Source organism: Hipposideros armiger, unplaced genomic scaffold (genome assembly GCF_001890085.2).
Source record: "Hipposideros armiger isolate ML-2016 unplaced genomic scaffold, ASM189008v1 scaffold_479, whole genome shotgun sequence".
In the NCBI taxonomy this organism is placed as follows: Eukaryota; Metazoa; Chordata; class Mammalia; order Chiroptera; family Hipposideridae; genus Hipposideros; species Hipposideros armiger.
Genome location: NW_017731829.1, coordinates 79481 through 98159, shown reverse-complemented (window position 1 = coordinate 98159; position 18679 = coordinate 79481). Strand labels below are relative to the sequence as shown.

The 18679-nt window shown below is 52.3% G+C and overlaps 1 protein-coding gene and 1 long non-coding RNA gene across 7 annotated transcripts in view; one reads left to right on the top strand and one right to left on the bottom strand.

Annotated features, from left to right (window-relative positions):
• SLC6A2 (solute carrier family 6 member 2) overlaps positions 1–2996 on the bottom strand; it is a 45584-nt gene extending 42588 nt beyond the window's left edge. The window contains exons 1-2 of one of the 5 annotated variants that reach the window (XM_019666852.1): positions 2840–2996; positions 1461–1788 (exon numbers count right to left, since the gene is read on the bottom strand). In XM_019666852.1, coding sequence (XP_019522397.1) covers positions 1461–1788; positions 2840–2857 — 346 coding nt within the window. In that variant the 5' untranslated portion in view covers positions 2858–2996. The other 4 variants (XM_019666854.1, XM_019666855.1, XM_019666856.1 and 1 more) reach the window with 4 other exon arrangements.
• Positions 1396–18679, top strand: part of LOC109395652 (uncharacterized) — a 19693-nt gene continuing 2409 nt past the window's right edge. The window contains exons 1-2 of one of the 2 annotated variants that reach the window (XR_002126699.1): positions 1396–1482; positions 12118–12307. This is a non-coding gene — a long non-coding RNA (uncharacterized LOC109395652). Of the gene's footprint in view, positions 1483–1794; positions 1937–12117; positions 12308–18679 lie in introns of those variants that run through there. The other variant, XR_002126700.1, reaches the window with a different exon arrangement.

Here is an 18679-nt window from a genome sequence, read left to right as displayed (position 1 = left end):
AGCATTGGGCCTCACGCCGAGAGGAACCCGATAAATAGGGCTAATTAGTGAAGCTTTCCGTTGCGTAGGGACAAGCAGTCTCGGGCAGTCACAGAGGACAGCTGGGATGGTGTGTCCAGTCTATCTTTCGTTTATTATCTGCCTGCCTGCTAAAATTACGTAGAACCTCTCATTTCTTCCCTCCTTGGGTGCAAAGGGTCAGAACGCTTAAGCCTGACCAGAAGCTCTTGAGAAGCTACATTAGCCAAACGTGCAAGTGTCACCTCTGGCTCACATTCCCACTTCTTACCCAAAGACAGGAGCGCATGTCTAGAGCATACACGGAAGCCAGCAGCTGGGCCCCAGACTCTATGGGACAAGGGCGTGAGCCTTCCCTTCACCCAGCTCCAAACCCTGGCCCTGTCTCCCTCTGACCCCCTGGAGTCCTGAGCCAGGTGCCCTGCCAGGCAGGATGGTCCAGTGGATACAGAGTGGATTCCAGAGCTGGGCCTCCCTCAGCAACTCCTTCTAGGTCAGTTTTCCTAGGCTGCCTGCAGGGTACCCCTGAGCTCATCCCAGCAAAAGGGGCAGGACTGGGTGGTTTGGGCACCCAGGAGCAGAGACCCTCAGAAAGGAGCTAGGGCCTTAAGACCCAAATATCCCATTCTCGGCGCTGCTTCCCGCAGTACTTGGCCACCTGGTTGGGCTGTAGCTGATCTCCAGGCTCTCATCCCAGGGTAGATGGGTAATCTGTCACCCAGCAGGGGGAGAGGGAGAGAGCCTGGCTCCTAGACTGGAGTCTTTTCCAGGCCCCAATCCGCTCCACTCTGCCATGTGGCCAGGATCCCAGGAGGTGGAGGCCCTGTCCCAATCACCCAGGCCTCCTGCCTCCAGGACCAGGCCAGCCCTCAGACCTACAGAACCAATCCCACCTAGGCTGTGTGCTCTGGTCCCTCCAGCGAAACAGTGCCAACTGGGAGTGGAGTTCTCTCTGACACTCGCTTCCCTTTGTGTGTCTCTGTTCCAGCGTCTGTGTCCCCAAGAATACAGGGCTTTCCAAGTGCTCTCAGGGAACCCGAGTCCTCTATAAACTGAGTTTAGGGACACCCTGTACCTGGTTGTCACCTCCCGTGCACTTTTGCTGCCCCCTCCAGAGCTCTCCAAATCGCCACCTCCCTTCCTGTGAATCGCCAAAGTTCAGGGCCCCTCACCCAGCCTGGTGCCTCCGATTCTGTCCTTCCACCCATGCGCTTATCACTGTCCAAGTTCATGCCTCCATTCCCCTCTTCCACAGGGGACTGCAATGCCTTTTCCCTGAGCCCTGTCCAGTCCCTTCCTGAGCCCTGTCCAGTCCCTTCCTGAGCCCCAGACTTGCCCCGCGTGCTTCCTCTTCTCCCGTGTGTATCCCAGCTCCTCTTCCCGCCACCGCTGGGGACAGGCAGCCTCCCAAGACCAAGCCCGCAGCCCATCCGGAGGCTCACCGCCGCCGTTCTTGTAGCAGAGGTAAGGGAAGCGCCACACGTTGGCCAGGTCCACCGCAAAACCCACCACCGACAGCAAGAAGTCTATCTTCTTGCCCCAGGTCTCCCGGGGCTGCTCTTCGCTGTCGCGGGACGCCAGGAGGCACTGGACGCCGTTGCGCTCTTTCACCACCAACAGCTCCGCAGTTTTGCGCGCCCGCAGGGGCTGCTCGGACTCCGGGTCCGTCCCGCTGTTCTCCGGCTGCACCTGCGGGTTCATCCGCGCCAGCAGCATGGGTGCGGCTGGCGGGAGGGACGTCAGCGGTACTGGGAGCACGCCGAGGCTCTGCTTGGATAAAAGGAAAAGGTGTAGTCACTGGGCCATTCCGCCCTGCTTGCGCCTTCCGAGATCACCAGGGATACCCGGTCAGCGCGCGCTGAGCGGACACAAGGTTCCCAGCAAAAGGCGCGCGTCTGTTGGAACGATTTGAAAACAGGTAGCGGCGCGCCGGGACTGAGACAGAACTTAGAAGCAGAGACCGCCCCTGCCCTCCCTGTAGGTCCAGCTTGGGACCTGGTAGCGCTTCCCTCATTCGGCAGCTGACTTTTAGTCCCAAATGATCTCACTTGGACGCGCCGAGTCAGGTTTCCCAGGGCGGTTACTTGGACCAGGGCAGCTGTCTGCTCTCTCCCCCCAGCTCGGGTCTGTGCCACCTCCAACAACCCCAGGAGCCTCCCCGGACGTGTACACCTCTGCACTTCAAAGTCGCTGTCACTCTAGCTCTGCATGCCTCAGCCTCGGCCTCCTTGGCCCATCTAGCTGGGTCCCGCGCGCAGGGCGCACTCACTTGTCCGGCAGCAGTGGGATCCCTGATGCCTTGCGCCCTGCCCGCCGGGGACCCGCCTCGCCTTGCCAGGCTATGGGGGCGCAGGCTGGAGCTGGGCTCCGCCGCGTGGCGCTCGGGCGCGGCCCAAGGAGCGCTGGAGGCGTGGGGCGGCCGGCGGGGTGCGGGCTGGCTGGTTCTGGCAGCGCCGGGCGGGGGCCGGGCTGGTAATGTAGCCTGCGCCCCAGGTAACGCGCCGATTGCATTAACCCAGCGCCGGGCCCGCTCCGTCTGGAGCCTGTTAGCACTAATGGAGAGTGACAGTGCGGCCGGGGATGGGCAGGGGTGGGGGCGCGGCTCGGACTCCGGGGGTGGCGGCCTCGCTCCCGGCGACTCGCGGAACTCAGGCGCGCATTCCCTTCCCAGCAAGCACGGGAGCACCAGACGCAGCGTTTGGGGCACCAAGCTCGGATCTCCGACTACGCGAAGGGAGCGGAACTCCAGAACTAGGGGCTGAGTAACTCCTGAGAGGGGGCCGGGGAAAGACTGGGGAGAGCAAATGGCCCGGCTCAGTACCTGCTCTGTCCTCCGCATCAGGCCTCTTAAACTACCCTGCTAGAGTTGCTCCATCAACAAAATGGGAACGTTCTGCTCAGTGCCAAGGACGCCAAGCTGATGCTGGCAGGCCATTGGGTGGGTTTTGTTTGGCTGGCGTGAATGGAAAAGTCACAGCCCAGCCCTTACTAATACATCATCGCTGTTATGGGCAGGCTAGCAATTGGAAGGTCGTGACCTCTGTTCTATGAGGCTGAGGACTGTCGTTCATTCACCCCTTCATTCGTTTGTTCCTACATATGCTTGCTATGTGCCAGGCACGGTTCTAGGCGCTGGGGACGCATAAGTGGACAACTTGCTCAAAAATCCCCGACATGATGGAATTTACATTCTGTCAGGGGGAGACGGGGAAAACAACAAACATAATAAATAAATGCATTATCTCGGATGAGAAGGTGATATGTGGGCTCCCCACAGATTCATTCAAAGTGCATGAATTAATAGGGGTGCAGGGGGGTGTTTAGAGCATTTTTCACCAGAGGGTCCAGGATGACAAATGTCCTTTGTGAAGGATGCAGAGAGGAGAGGAAGGGAAAACTGGGGGTGGGGGGGGGTTGTCTGTCCTGGCCTTCTGGGAGCTGATGATTGGAGGAAGAAGATCAGGGAAAGGAATGAGCAAAGGAGAACCTGGAACCACAGGCTCCCATCCATCAAGGATGTTAATCTCCTTTGACCCATGGGACATTTTGACAAGCCTGTGAGGAAAGCAGGAGTGGAATCATCTTTCCAGTTTTCAGGTCAGGAAGCTGTGGCTCTGAGGATTCCAGGCATCTGTCTGAGGTCCCACAGGTGGCAAGTGACAAAGTTGAGATGGGAACCCAGGTCTCCTGGCTCCCAGCCCCTGTCCCCTTCACCAATTCATGGATATAAACATTGGGAATCGCCCTAGTAATCACATTGCCCTCCTCTCCTCTCCGCCATGCTCCACCCAACTGGTCCTGAAGCTCCCAGGCCCTGGGAGGCCTCAGCGTCCCCACAGAAGACCCCGTCACCTTCACCGCCACAGCCTCCTAGCTGTGAGCTTCCAGCCACATGGTATTCACCAGCTGCCAGGGCTCCTTGTAAAAGTCAAGTCTGATCACCTCGCTCTTCTGTCTAAAACTCCTCTGAGAGACAGCAACATGTCAACATGATTTAATTAACCCTGGATTTGAGGTTTCATTTTATCTTCTTCTTTATAATTCTCCTTATCTGCCAACTTTTCTACAATGAGCTTTTGATACTTAGGCAATCAGAAGATAACCCACAATTTCTTAGAATCCTCCAATCTTTCCAAGATAATATCTAACCACTTCAGTAGTACAGATAAGACCCTGCTTGCCTATTTAACCACATCTCTTCCTATTCTAATTCTCTCCTCACTCTTCCTACAAACCCTTTCCTGCCTCCAAAATTTGTTTCATTTTTTAGCAACATGGGAGATACTACTCAACTACTAGTAGCTCCCTGGACACTGTGCCTTTTTATACCTCTGGGTTTTTTAATATGCTGTTTTCATCTTTCTCTTGTCAACCTAGAGAACTCCTATTCACCCTTCAAAACTTCAGATGTCAACTCCATTCTGAAGCCTTCCCTGATAATCACATCCCAGACAAATCACATCCTTCATACTGCTTTGTGTATTGGCCCAGTAGTTATACCTGTGACTTCGCTACTAGGGCAAGGGCAGTGCCTAATGTATCCTGTTACATTAGGCTTGTGCTCCAGAGATGTGTACAAATCAGTACCAGTGGAGATCGCCATCGCTGGTTGCATTGGGTGTCTTTGGTTGGGGTGGTTTATGTTGCATTCTTCCAGAGCAGAACCTGAAAGGAAGAATTGAATTCAAGTAATTTATTTAGGAGGCGACCAACCCATAGAAACACTGGTGAAGAAGTGGGGAGGTGAGGCAGAAAAGGGAAGGACACCAATAGAGGGAAATTAAGAGGCAGTTCCAGGTATGGGCGGCTCATGTTCAGTCCTGCTGGGGACCTCTGGGAGACTGCATTGACAATGCTTCGCTTGTCCCACTTCCGGGCAAGGAAGCTGGAGTATTTACCCACTCAGGTTGCTCCCAGGGCGCTAACCTGCTGGTGTTTCCAGCCTGCCTGGTGTGTGGACACTCCTGTCACCACAAAAAGGCTCCCAGCAGAGCCCCAGGTACTGGCCGTGGGGAGCTGATGGGTCAGGTCTGTGTTGGCAGAAACAGTGAATAATGAGGGGTGTGGCCGGGGCGCTGGAACTGTTTTTTATGGGGATGGAGGAAGGCATTCCCCCCACTGCCATGACACACCCATACACACCATCAGACGGCCAATCAGCAGTTCACTAGAGTTCCACCCTGTGGGCTCAGAGGCGTCTGGGGGATAACAGTAAGGGCACCAGGCTGGGGCTGGGCAGAGAGGAAGGTGTCCCTCTCCATCTCTGGTCCAGATTCCCTGACCACAGCTGCAAGGGCCATAGGGCCATGTGGCTTCTCTCTGTGCCCTGTGTCCTGCCCCTCCAGGTGGCCTGAGGGCAAGTGGGTGGGCAGGTGGCTGGAGCCTTATCAGAGCTAACATGATCTCTGGCGAGGCGTCACTTCCATTTACCATGGCATTCGGTGACACAGGCCATGGGCACAAGGTGATGGCCGGTGCTCTCAGTACAGCTCTGTCCATCTCCTCATAGACGCCAAGACCCAGACACACAAAGGCTGGACTACAGGACATTTGGAACCCAAGGGGCTGGGTTCTGGAAGTGTCCTGAGGATATGCTCAGAAACTGCCCCTCCATTACACTGATGGGGGAACTAAAGCCAGAAGGAGAGTTTCGCTTGTATATTTGTGTCCTTCCTTTCCTTCTTTTTCTTGGTTTTCACTTGTTTGTTTGGGGGTCAGGGGGCAATAGACCTGTATACCTTTGCAGCTCACCTGCCCTGGGGCCATTAGTCACTGGTAAAAATTATACTGCACTTACAAATAGCATAAGAATATCCTCAATAAAAGACCCCCATGAGCTAAAATCAGTCTCCTCCCACTAATGCTCCCAGGGGCTCCTCAAGGCTCCTAGCCCACTCAGACGTGGCTCAGAAGAGTCTAGATTCTCCTCTACTGAGCTCCTCACTGAACTATCCCACGGGGGTCGTGAGGCTGGGCTGGGCTTGCGTTGTCGAGTCCACAGGAGGACACATTTACTCTTTCATCTATCTCAGCTGTGAAAGGACTCAGACTCTATTCTGAATGAGATGGGAGCCATTGGAGAGAGAAAGGGGTAGAATCTGAGTTTGTTTCCTAAAGGTCAGGCCTCAGGTTTAAAAAGCGTCAGTCTAGCGTTGACATTCGTGTGTACAGTCTCTGCCGGATCCAGCTACATGGGTCTTAACAGGCACCTGGGGCTCGTGATGTCCCAAACAGGAGTTCTGACCTCCCCTTGCTGACCCACCCACACACCTGCTCCTCCTTGACTGTCTCACTCCAGGTGATGGTCTTTTCCTTCTAACAGTTCCTCGCAACCAACACTGCAAGGTCATCCTGTCTCACAAAAGGAGTAAATACATCCTTTATGGACTTGCTAATGCACCCTAGTCAAGCCTGGGGTCCCATGACACTGTGGGTCAGGCAGGGGCAGGGGTGCTAAGGTGGTCACGTGAGTTATGGTGACAGGGGACTCACGCTGGCTTCGCATTCCTCTCCAGGGCAGAGGGGTTTGTGATCAGCTGGCCACCTGGATGGGCCATAATCAGGCTGGTACAAAGGGAATATCAGAACAGGATGGGACCTCAGAAAACTTTATGCCCCATTGGGCTCTGTTTGAAGACCAAACACTCCTGAGATAATCTGATGACATGTGGACTCTCCCAGAAATATGCACATACACACAGCATTTTTAAATTCAGTGCAAAATTTACCATATATCAGAGAAAGTATATAAGACATGTATGAACAGTTTACAGTTTAAATAATATTAACAATAAGAACTTACAAGAGCACCCTCCCCAGAATAAGGAAAAGAGCAATTTCCAACCCCCTACAAGACCCTGTGTGCCCCTCCTTCAGCATATCCCTTCCCATACACACACACACACACACACACACACACACATATACACACACGTAACTATGTGAGGTGATAGATGGGTTAATCAACTCAATTATGGTAATCATATCACAATGTATATGTATGTCATATCATCATGTCATACACTTTAATATGTGTAATTTTATTTGTCGATTATACCTCAATAAGCCTAGGAAAACAAACAAACAAACAAACATTGCTTTCTAATAAGTTTTCCTATCTTTTCAGGCAAGACACTGCAGTTTTTTTTCTTTGGAAATGTCTTAGCAATGTTCTTCCCTACAAATTTTAACACTTGCTTGCTGAGTTCCATGAAAAATCCCTGTGGAATTTCAACTATCATTGCATTGCATCTATAGATCAATTTGGGAAGAATTGATATTTTACAGTATTCAAGCTTCTTATTCATGAATACAGTACATATATCCATGGTATTTGTCATCTTCAAGGTACATTTCGTTTTAAATATGGTTTTAGGGGATTTGCAGATTCCTGTATGAAATCCATTTCAGAATTCCTTAAAATGACTACATTTCTCTCTTTTTTTTTTCCTCAAGAAACACTTCCCAATGGCTTCGCCAGTAATAAATATGACCCCAGTGATGCTTACAGCTGCCCACCCCTGCCCGCTTGTCTCACTGGCCCTTGGACATCTATTCCTAGGGGGCTTACCCAGCTCAGCTTGTCCTGCAGCCTGGAGAGAGTGGGGTAGATGGCAGAGGGGCTAAAAGCACGAACTTAGGAGCCACACTGCCTGAACTTTTATCCCGGCTGCACACTTTACTGGCTGTGAAATCTTGGCCGAGTTCTCCTACTTCTCCTCCTTCTCTGTATCTTGGTTTCCTCATCTGTAAAGTGGGTAGGATGGTAATGATAACAGTACCTACTTCATAGAATTGTTGAGAGGATCAAATGAATTAAAACATGTAAAACTCTTAGAACAGTGTCTGGTATAGCATATGTGTTACTTCTTGTTGTTGTTTCAAAAAGTTTAATTTCTCCATGTCTGTGGGAAGCAGGACCTTCTCCAGAATTTTCACTTAGGTTTATCTAATTTCAAATCCCAAAACTGGAATAAAATAGCTAATATGGGTTGTTATAACAGTTATGAGTAAGGCCTTTGGAGTTAAAAAACAAAACAAAACTGGGTTCCAAGCTTGGTTTTCCCATTTGCCTGCTAGATGACCTTTGGCTTCTGAGCCTCAGTTTTCCCACCTGTAAAACAGGGATAATATACCAGTTAAGATGATCAGTGGGAAAGACTTGGGAACACAATCAGAAGGGACCCATTTATCAAAGCTCTGTGATGCCAGTGGCAGTCATGTCCTTGAAGGTCACTGTTTCTTCCTAGAGTCGTTTTGCCTCTTCCAGACTTTCCCAGCTCATGCCAGTCTAGCAGAGTGGTAAAAGTGCAGATTCCTGGGCCCCACCCCAGAAGTCTGGATTCAGTGGATCTGCAGTGAGAATCAGGAATCTGCATACATGCGGCATGTCTAATTCCTGTTTAAACAAAATAATCCCAGTATCAGTGACTTATGCTTCATAACCACAGTTGCAGGTTGAGAGTGGCCGGAGCGGTTTACACTCTCTTTGCCCGACCTGAGCGCTGATGCTTCTTCCGCTTTGCTCTGCCTGCTCTTAGCAAAAATCACACAGCCCTTCCCGGGCTGAGCTGTCTTTCCCCTGGGAAGTGTGAACGGGCGCCCTCTAGGGCACGGAAGGGAGAAAAGCGGCTTCGTGCTCGCTGTCTGCAGGACAGTCCTGGAAGTACCAGGAGCGGCTGTAAACCCCCAGAGCAGGTGCGTTTGGAGGTGGGAACAGCACCTTTATCAGCGTGATCGTCATGAGGCCTCAGAACAGGCCTGCCCACAGTGAGGCTGAGGGCTGGGAGATTCTACCCCCAGCTGGAGCTGGTCCTGCTCTGCCCTCACGCCCAGGAGCCTGGACCTAATAAGCTGCTGTGTGATGCAGAGGCAGGCAGTAGTCCACACTCTGTGGGCCGCACACAGAGATCGCTGCCTCTTCCTGCTTACATACTCTCGGCCCCAGGACGAAAGCTGAGTCGTCTTAGGGCAGGGAACTAGGGAGCAGGGCTCAGGGTAGTGATTTTCTGCCCTTCTTTATGGTAACCACCATCACCCTCCCCTTCTAATTTCTTAGGAGACCCCTGACCCCTGGGTTCCTTAATGTGAGGAGCAGGCCTATATAGGGGCACTTAACTTCCATGCTGACTGCTTGGGGCTTCAAATCCTGGGTCTGCCAGTTACTGTCTTGGGCCGATGTGTGCCTCCGTTTTCTCTTCTGTACAATGGGGCTCATCTCCTAGGGTTGTTGTAAGGCTTAAATGCATCATGACTGTGAAGTGCTCCAGCAGGGTTTGGCACCTACTAAGCACACCACTGATATTTGCTATATATATGGCAGTCTTTCCACTCACTGAGCATTTACTTGTTCCAGGCACCATAGTATGTCATATATTATGTCCCCATTTTACAGATTAACGAATTAACGCTGAAAGTGGTTAAATGTTTTGCTCAGGGTCTCACGGCTATGATGGGTCAGAGGGTGGGATTTGAACCTAGATCTAGGCTGGCTCCGGGGTGCATGCTCTCAACCACTGCTCTATCCCAATGGCTCAGTGGCTCCCTATGTGGTCCCCCACCCTTTTCGTCCTCCTTACTTCCTCACCTCCTCACCGTCGCACCTCCTCCCTACACACTCTAGCTCCCCATTGTCATCAGGGCCCCTCACCCTTTTGGGCTGGGGTGCTTGAGGCTGTGGCTGATGCATTTCTGAACCCCAGCATTGTCTGTTTGTAGCCACCACCTTCTCTGGCCCTTGCTCCTCAGAGCCGGAGTCTTACCTTCCCCAAGGCTCCCCTCCTCCCACCCCGCCCACCCCACGCATCACCTCCAGGCCCTGCCCCAACGCCATCTTGTTTCTCTTCTCTTTTTCTTCCCTCTTCTCCCTCCCTCTGACCTGCCCACCTGTCCAGGTCTTCTCCATCTGATGGCACCCCCTGCCCCTTAGTGCTATAGCATGTTCCTTTCCCTTCCCCACAAGGAGAACCCATCCCCCGCTGCCTCCGTGCCTCACCCTCAAAGTCCCACAGCTTGGTGGCAGAACCAGAACTCAGTTCCTGGCTCCTGGCACCGTCCAGGGCTCTTCCCACACCCCACACCCTCTCTGTGGAGTGTTTATGAGACCGGTGGTCTGGTCACCTCCTGAAGGAAGGACACATGGGATAGGGAAACTGAGATGAGGCGGCTGGGAGGACTTCGAGGTCCTGGGAGAAACGGGTCCCGGCCAGGTAGGACTCTGGGTGATGACAGAGTTGAAGAGAGGTCATCATCAGGCCATCCCTGCTTGTTCCAAGGGACACAGAAGTGCATACGTTAACCCTCCAAGGCACCGCTTGTCCGGTGGGGAGAGCGGAAAGCTGGTTCACTCTGCCCATGAATAGATGGGGGCTGTTGAGCGGAAGTCAGTCTAGGCACTCGGCCCCACCCTCCACAATATAACACACATTTCTATGTGCACGTGTGCCAGCGAGCGTGAGGAGAGGCAGTGGTGAGAAACTCGTGGCCTTAGATGAAGGCTGAGGGGCAGACCTACTGGCCCCACGGGGTACATGTGGTCAGAGAGGGGAGGTCACAGTTACATTCTGTGTGGCCCAAGAGCGGGAGCAGGACTAGAGCCCATCAGGACACACTGCGGGGCATCAGGGCCCGGCTGATGGAGCACAGCGGGGCTGTGTCGGGGTGGGACAGGCCGCCCTCCCAGGCGTGAGTGCCCCGCTCCCAGAGGCCTCCTGCTGGAGCCTCAGCGTGAGAACAAATCACACAGAGGGGACTGTGTGCCTGACACTTTCCCAGGCAGTCACGAGGCTGGGGAAGGGGTCACAGGAGAAAACGGGGCTTTTCCTCAAGGCTTTCCAATTCTGCTAATAATTGCTAATGATTTTGCTAATAATAACTCCACCTCTTTCGTTCCCCCTGCCGCCCTTCCCTCTCCTAATAAGATGTCTGCACACACCCCAAACCACCCAGGAGCCAGGAGAGTCAGCCCGGGAGGGACCTTGACGCCCTTTCCTGAAGTGGAGCAGCCCAGCCGGTCGATGAGGTGGCCGATGGTTTAGGGTCACGCAGGTCCTCCTTGATTCATATACGGAGGAAGCTTGAGCCTTATTTCCGTGGCCTTTTAACCCTGATTACCGAAAGCTCATGTCTTCGTCTGGGCTAAGCTGTCTGGGGTGCCTCTCTCTCATTTACTGATCTCCATTTCAACAGAAGGAAGCCGGGCTGGGGGGGCAGCGTCTTCAGCCCAAATAATCATCAAAGACAATTGCACAACAGCGTTTTCTTCCCATTGCATTCGTTTTTACACGTACCATCTATTTATGGCATGTGATATAAAGGATACTTCCATGATTTATTACTTCTACCTTTATGATTTAAAATGTATGGGGTATTTCAGACTTACATAAAAATATAGACAATCCTGTAACAACTAGCTGGCTTCAGAAACTCAAACATTAGAAATATGGTTGATGTCCTGTGTATCTCCTCAGATATGTTCCTCTTCCTCCCACCTCCTCTGGCCAGACAGCGTCCTATGCAGTGTTGATTATTCCCAAGCATGTATGTCTGTTTCCACTAGATAGATAGATAGATAGATAGATAGATAGATAGGAGATATATACTATTCCTAAAATTATATGTGTGTGTGTATTTAAAAGGCTTAACACACACAGAGAAGTGTACTGATTATAAGTGCTCTTTTTCCATAGTAAATACACCCAGGCCATTAAAAACACCACCCAGGCCATTAAAAAAATGACCAGCCCCCCAGAAGTCCCCCTGTACCTCCTCCCAGTCATCATCTCCTCCCTCGTCCCCAAAGGTAGCCACTGTCTTGACCTCTATGACGTAGATTCACTTTGCCTGTAAACAATAGGAAGTATCGTTTCGTGCATGTTTAAAGTTTATACACATGGTATCATTCCGCATAAATCTTTCCGCAAACGTTCTTGAGATTTTTCCATGTTGATACTTGAGCTTCCTTTATAAAACAAATGTATTTAATTAAGATGAGTGAGTTGATTTAAAGGAAAGGTCAAGTTTATACTAAGACAAGTTGAACTGGGAGCGCCAGAATTTAGGAAACAATGGGTCTAACTCCACTACTTCCCCCTTTTATAGGTGTGAAAACTGAGGCCAGAGACAGTCTCTAAGAGCCGCACCCCCAGATCACTCTGCAAGTTCTTGGGACCAGGGCCTCAGCCCCAAATGTCTGAGGCCAGAGATCTTTTCCACGATGTCATGTTGGCAAGAAACGGCACCCTCCACCACTCCCCACAGCCCCAACTATCAACTCTACTTCCTAGCCAGGGTAAGTCCTTAACCTTGAACTGCAGAAAGTAAACTGTTTCTGTTGAGTTGATTGTTTTAGAATTAAGCCTGGGATTGGGGCGTCATGCTGTTGGGGGCACGAGACAGCTGTCCAGCCTTCAAAGTTATGACAAGTCTTCCACTTGGCAACCCACCTCGGTGACCTATATTTTAATATGTGCTATTAGATTATTGCTAATGAGACATCTTAGGGATAAAAGAATTATGCTCGCTGCCTGGGCTGTGGTAAAAGTACAATTGAATTAAGGGCTGAAATCGTTTAGGACTCTGCTAGACAACCTGTCCCCCAGGCTGGGCCTGAATGGAGATATTAAGCTTTGGAAATTACCCAGGAAAAATAAGTATAATTGATCTAAGGTAACTTCACTCGTTTAAATTAAATAATGTGATTGTTACAGGCAGAAAGGACCAGGATGAGGAGCCGGACGGAAAAGGCTCGCTATCTGCAAACAAAGTTATAAGTAAAAGCCCCAGGGACCTGACTTTTCTCTGCTGAGCTGAGCACTCCCCGGATGGCTCTGAGGCCACTTGAGCATTAGCAGAAAATGGAGCTCATCTGAGCATCATAGAGCCCCAGGTTTGGTAGGGACCCCCAACCACCGTTCTCATTATCCCCCCACAATACCTGAGCCCTGTTGCTCCCCCCAACCCCCGCAGTGTGGGAAGGCCCCTCCATCCCCCGGCAGGCTGTCCAGTGTCTGCATCCTTGTTTAGAAAAGATTTGTCTGCGGATGGGTAGCTTGTGTCCACCTGTGTGAGTCCTGCCCTCTGGAACACGGGAGGCAGGCCAGCACCATCCCCCCTCCCCTCCCTGGATACAGCCTCACCCCTCCCTCCCAGGCCGCCATCTGTCACTGCACAGCTGTGTGTGGAGTGCCAACCTATGCCAGTTCTTGAGCGGATGTGCTGCATTTGCACAACCTCCGAAGACCTGGGTCCTGTCTCCAGGGAGCTCGTGAGCTGAAGGGGAGAAATTACTCCCCTCCCAGGTCTAAATATCTGCACTGCACCAACCCTTTCATTAAGTCCAGGTTGTTTGGGGGCAATGCTCGTCCCGAGGCAGTTCATAGAATGGCAGAGGCTGCTATCAAGACTCTCCCAGGCAGGGCCGGTCCTGCCAACCTGTGAGGACACGGGCTTCTCGCCTCCTCCAGCTCGTCCAGCGCCTCACACTGGCGCTTCCTTGGCCCCACCCTCCACCCACCAGCTCCTGTCTGAACTACACTGGGGTGACATGACATAGCTGGCTGCCTGGGAGGGGGGACTTGGGGGCTCCCCAACCCTCCCAACCTGCCCCTGATATTACTGCTACTGATGCCCGAAAGCCCCTAGTTAACCGTTTTAACTCTTACCCTCTTTAGGCTAACAACCAGCTAGAATATGTAGGTACAGAGTTTTCCTCCGTCCATCCTTTGTTTTTCCTTCCTTCCATCCTTCCTGCCTCCCTCCTTTCCTCCCCACGAGTATTTTCTGAGCGATGGTTATGTGTCAGGAGCAGTTCTAGAACCAGGGCTGTGGTGGTAAACAAGACAGATAAGGCCCCTGCTTCAACTCCAGCCGCGAGGAGAGTCTAGAAACAAACAAGCATGGAAATAAGATTGCAATGGATATTGACAAGGGCTTGGAGACAATACCAGAGCCATGGGTTAACTCAGAAAGCCTCGAAGGGCCCTGGGCCGGTGCTCAGGGAGGCCCTGCCTGAGGCCTTCCAAGGTGAGAGAGCAGAGGTGAGCAGGACTGCAGCCCTGCAGAGGGCAGGGAGGGGTGAGTCGGGCAGAGGGTGCGGCTGGTGGGGGAGGGAGTTGAAGAGGTGGACAGGGGCCTGATTTTAAGGTGCCTTCTGGCCACTTTGAGGAGGATGGCGCTTACTCAACAGCCTTTGACGGCTCTATACAGAGAGCAGCACTACAGAAATTGTATATAGATAAATGGTCTGTCTTACTGCTGTGTGCAGGTTGCGGGCTGAGGTGGAGCAGAGAGCTGGTTAGGAGGTTCTGGGGGCCCTGGGAATGGTGAGAGGGCCGTGAGAAAAAAGGGCAGAGGCCTCCCTCCCAGACAGGAAGAGGAGGAGGGTGGGCGGAAAAGCAAACGGTGGGTGTGAGGATGGTGAAGCACCCTGTAAGAGCAGTCTGGGGACACTGTCTGATTCTGAAAAAAATATAAAGAAATCCGTAGAGTACGGACATGCTTTCGCTAGTTCTTTACGGATATGACTGCCCTGGCTCAGAAAACTGCCTGACTTGCCCAGTCCTGCTGGGAAACCATCTTGGGGCCTCTCTTTGTCTTTCAAAGTCAGACAAATTGGATCAGCTTCAAAGGCTGCCAGCCCCTGAACCGCCCAGAAGCGGGCCTGCTCTCTGGATGGGTCTGAGAATGGGGCAGAACACAGATTTTTCACTGCTCCTAAGTACATCCCCAAACTTCACCCAGTCCACAGAAAAGGTGACTTTTAGTGTGTGGGATAGGAGAAATCTCTATCCCTGAAAAGCCAGTTATTGAGTTGAGGAAATGCCTCGTATTAGCGCCCCAAGAAGGTGTATTTAAAGCAGAAGCAGCAGCTCTGACTTTAGCAGTATGAGCTTCTTTTTCTGTTAGCTCAGGAGAGAAAATGGATTAACTCTTGCACACGTCAGTCTCCCCCTTTGCACTCAGCGCAGCAATCACTCTTTGGGCCTCAGCCTTCCCGTCTGTGAAATGGGCAAGATGCTTCCCATGTTCAGCTGTGTTCTGACATTCTATGTCCTTACGGAGAGGGAGAGACACGTGGCAGACTTATTGGCACTATAACTGGGAGTGAAGGAGGCTGCTTTGAGCAAATGGTGAGCCCGCTGCCTGTCTAATTGTGACCTGGGGTTGGGGGCTGCCATCGACCAGGCAGGAATGAAATGAGACGGGGAGGCCAGGGCAGGATAGTCCGGCTGCTGAGAGGACTCACACATCAGTGTGTAATTACATTTTCCCGGCTTCTCCTGTTGTTTCGGTCACCTGGGATCTTGGCAAAGCCTTCATTACTTTCCAATTGTCTGGGGGTTTTTTTTCCTCCTTTTCTCTTACCGTCAGACTTTGAAATTAGCTCAGTGACTCAGCCATTTGAGTTCTTATTGATTCCAGGCTCCCGTGTCCTATCTGCCCATTCACCTGCTTGTTTCTCAGAAGCGTGGCTTGGACTTGAACTCTTCTGGGCAGCCACAAATTAAGCCAATGTCAAGGACGCACCGCTTCCTTCACCCCTAAAGTACCAGGATGCTGGGTTACCTTCCACTCATCATGTTTCCTGTGCTGAGAGCTCCAAGTCCCATTTCTAGAGCCGACAGAGAATTCTGAAGTTTCTGCATATTTTCTTTATTAAAAACCCCCCACAAAAACAAGACCCCCCCACCCCAATAAAAACCAGTCAATTGAACATCACAAGCTGTGATAATAAGATAAATCAGAAAATTTTTTGGACAGAGGAGACTCCAGAGATGATCTAAAGCAGCCCCTCTCGCCACTCTGTCCCCAAAGAGTAGCCATTTCACAACATGTGCTTGAATGCCTCCCATGATGGGGTGCTCACTCCTTTGAAAGGCAACTGACTCCACCTTTACATCTGTCTGATAGTTAGGCAGCCCTTTAGGTCAAGTTGTCTCCCGACAGCTTCTACCTGCTGTCCCTGGGTTTAGCCCTTGGACCCACACAAAGACGTTGATCTCCTTCTAGGAAACAACGCTGCACATAGTTGGGGACAGAAATAACAAACAAGTCCCTGTCCCACCCCATCACCACCCACCCATACTGGGTTTTCCCTTCTCTGCCACAGATACCTTTAAGTGTGTCTTAAGAGACTGATTCCAAGTCAAAACTCCTGGAATTGCCTTTGGAATCCAGCAGCTGCCAGGGCATCAAAGCTAGTTGCTTAAGGAGCCACAGGGACACCTTGCTTTCTCCTCCTCGGCCTCGGGCTTTCTCAGGTTTCGCTGATCCGGTTTGTGCCGATTGCATCCTGGTGAAACACAAATATTTGCACGGCTTCACCACTCCTGAGGGGCCTGCCCATTCTCTCACACCAGGGACAGGCCCTAATCATTCGTGATCACTCAGGAAGGTGCCTGAGGGTCATTAAAGCAAGGATGGCATCGCCCAGCCAGATGTCAGGATGGCTGGTGGGAGGAGTTGCCCCTGTTACAGGGAGTCACCCACCCGCACCTTGTGGGCCAACTCGAGCCCTCAGGGTCTTATTTGACCCGCCCACCGCCTTACAAATCAGCAAGTTTCACATAAACATCTGAGCCTCTGGCTTCTCATAAAGCATCTCTCATAAAGTGAGTTTTGGAGGGTGCCAGGGCTCTCCAGGTGACCCCAAACGCCTTACTTCTCATCAGTCTTACTTAACCTTTTTGCTGACCTCTGTGATGTTGGAGACTTTGCAGCCCCTGCCCTGGGCACCAGCATTGCTGCCATGATGGGGGAGCTGTCTGGGAAAGTGTTATCTCTTTGCCTGTACATGAGCACCCAGCACTTTCCAGGTGCAACCCCCTCCCTGGCCATCACTGGCCCTCTGTCTGAACTCCTACCTATGTGAGGGTTGCCAGCTGTTCCCCAGCCACCCCCAAGGCACCCAGACCAAACCCCGCGAGTGCTTGGCAACAGGCAGCTTCTCCACTTTACAAACAAGACACGGGCCAGTGACTCGGGTTTGTGAGTGGTTTCAGAGGTGGAAGGTGTGTCACCCAGTGTGACCTCCACCATTGGAGGGCCAGCAGCAGATTTTGTGAGCCGAGGAGGCTGCAGCTGGCGTTTCTCTGGGGCCAAACACACTCTCGGCTCGAAGAGGGAGCACCTGGCCATTTAACCTTACAGCTGGCAGGCAAGTCCCCACCCGTGTTCTTGGGGTGAACCAGTGAAGAACCCCAAACACAGATGCGCCAGGCTGACAGATGTCACCACAAATGATACCTCTTAGCAAGACCCTGCCCCGGCGGATTGATGGTTTTCCCCCAAATATGAACAAAGAGGACTTGTTGGCTCTTTTACTTTTAGGTATTTGCTCCCAACAGATGACAAGATCAGAAAGCGTTGCCACCCAGCAGCCCCTTCCCCCACTCACATCAAGGGTGAGCAGGACCTTCCCCTCCCTCAGGCCGAGGGAGGGGCTGAAGAGGAAACCAAACGTGGCTTGGTGCCCACTGCCCGACCTTATCTGGGGTGGAATGGCCAGGTTTAGGGGAAAATGTGGGGACTCGTGGGATGGTCTTGCCCAGGCCATGAGGGGTAATGCAGGACTCACCCCTGAAGATGGCTGCTGCCTTCGACCACCCTCACCACCCAGGGAGAGGAACGGTGGTGGTTTTCAGCTGGGGAGGGGGGATCCTCCTCCCCTCCAGGCTCCTAGACAGAGTGGGGAGTTACAGGGCCTCCCCTCCGAGGGAGAGGGGCCCCCGTGCTGCAGTGCGCTGGCTCCCAGGACCTGTGCTGAGAAAGACGGTCAGTAAGGGCAGGAGGACCTCACGGGAGTCCTTCATACGTGTAGATGCATGTTTTCTGCAATCTAATTCCCTCCTAAGGGCCTCGAGCCCTCTGAAACCTTTCATTAAGCACCGCATCTGGGCAGAAACCACGCTTCCAGGAACCAGGAAATGGGGGTCTCTATTCCTGGGTGAAGCGGCCTCGAGACAGAGCAGCCCCGAGGAATGAAGACACTGGGGAGGTGGCCCAGAGGGAGAGGGGACAGGTGGCCAGCAGGATAGATTTGCTGAATGTGAGAGCCTGTCTTGGGGTTTCTCAGAAAGTCTGTGGCTCCAAGCCTCATAACAGACATGAGTTTTTAATAGTTCCAGATGAGAAAGTCTTAAACTGATATCAGATTGCTAGTCTGTGATCACGGTTTGGACACAGGTGGTGTTATTGGGGGAGGGGGGTTGACCCCAAGAAGCAGGAGTGAAGGAACAGGACGAGTGAGCCAGGAAAGGAGGAAAGGCCGGCAAACAGGGGTGTTTTCAGTGTTGTGCTCAATCCTGCCAGGTCCTCGGAGACGCTCCTTGTACAGAGTACCTCCTAGCACTGTCCCCTGACGAATGGAAGGCAGCCTCTACCCCCGATTGGTTGGGGCTACCTCTGAGGGCATCAACTTCCCTGCGTTTTCAGGCTGCACACAGGCCAGGAGGCTCGAAGCAGAAAGGCACACTGCGCCCTCTTGAGGTCATGCCCTGCCTGCCAAGGCAAGTCTGAGCCCACAAGCTGTGTTGCAGCTGAAGCTGAAATCAGAAGTGGCAGCGATGCCAGACTCAGAAGGTGTCTCTATAGTTGGGCATGATATATAGGAGGGCAGCTGTGAAGGGCCAGTCTCTCTCCCTCTCTCTCTCTCTCTCTCTCT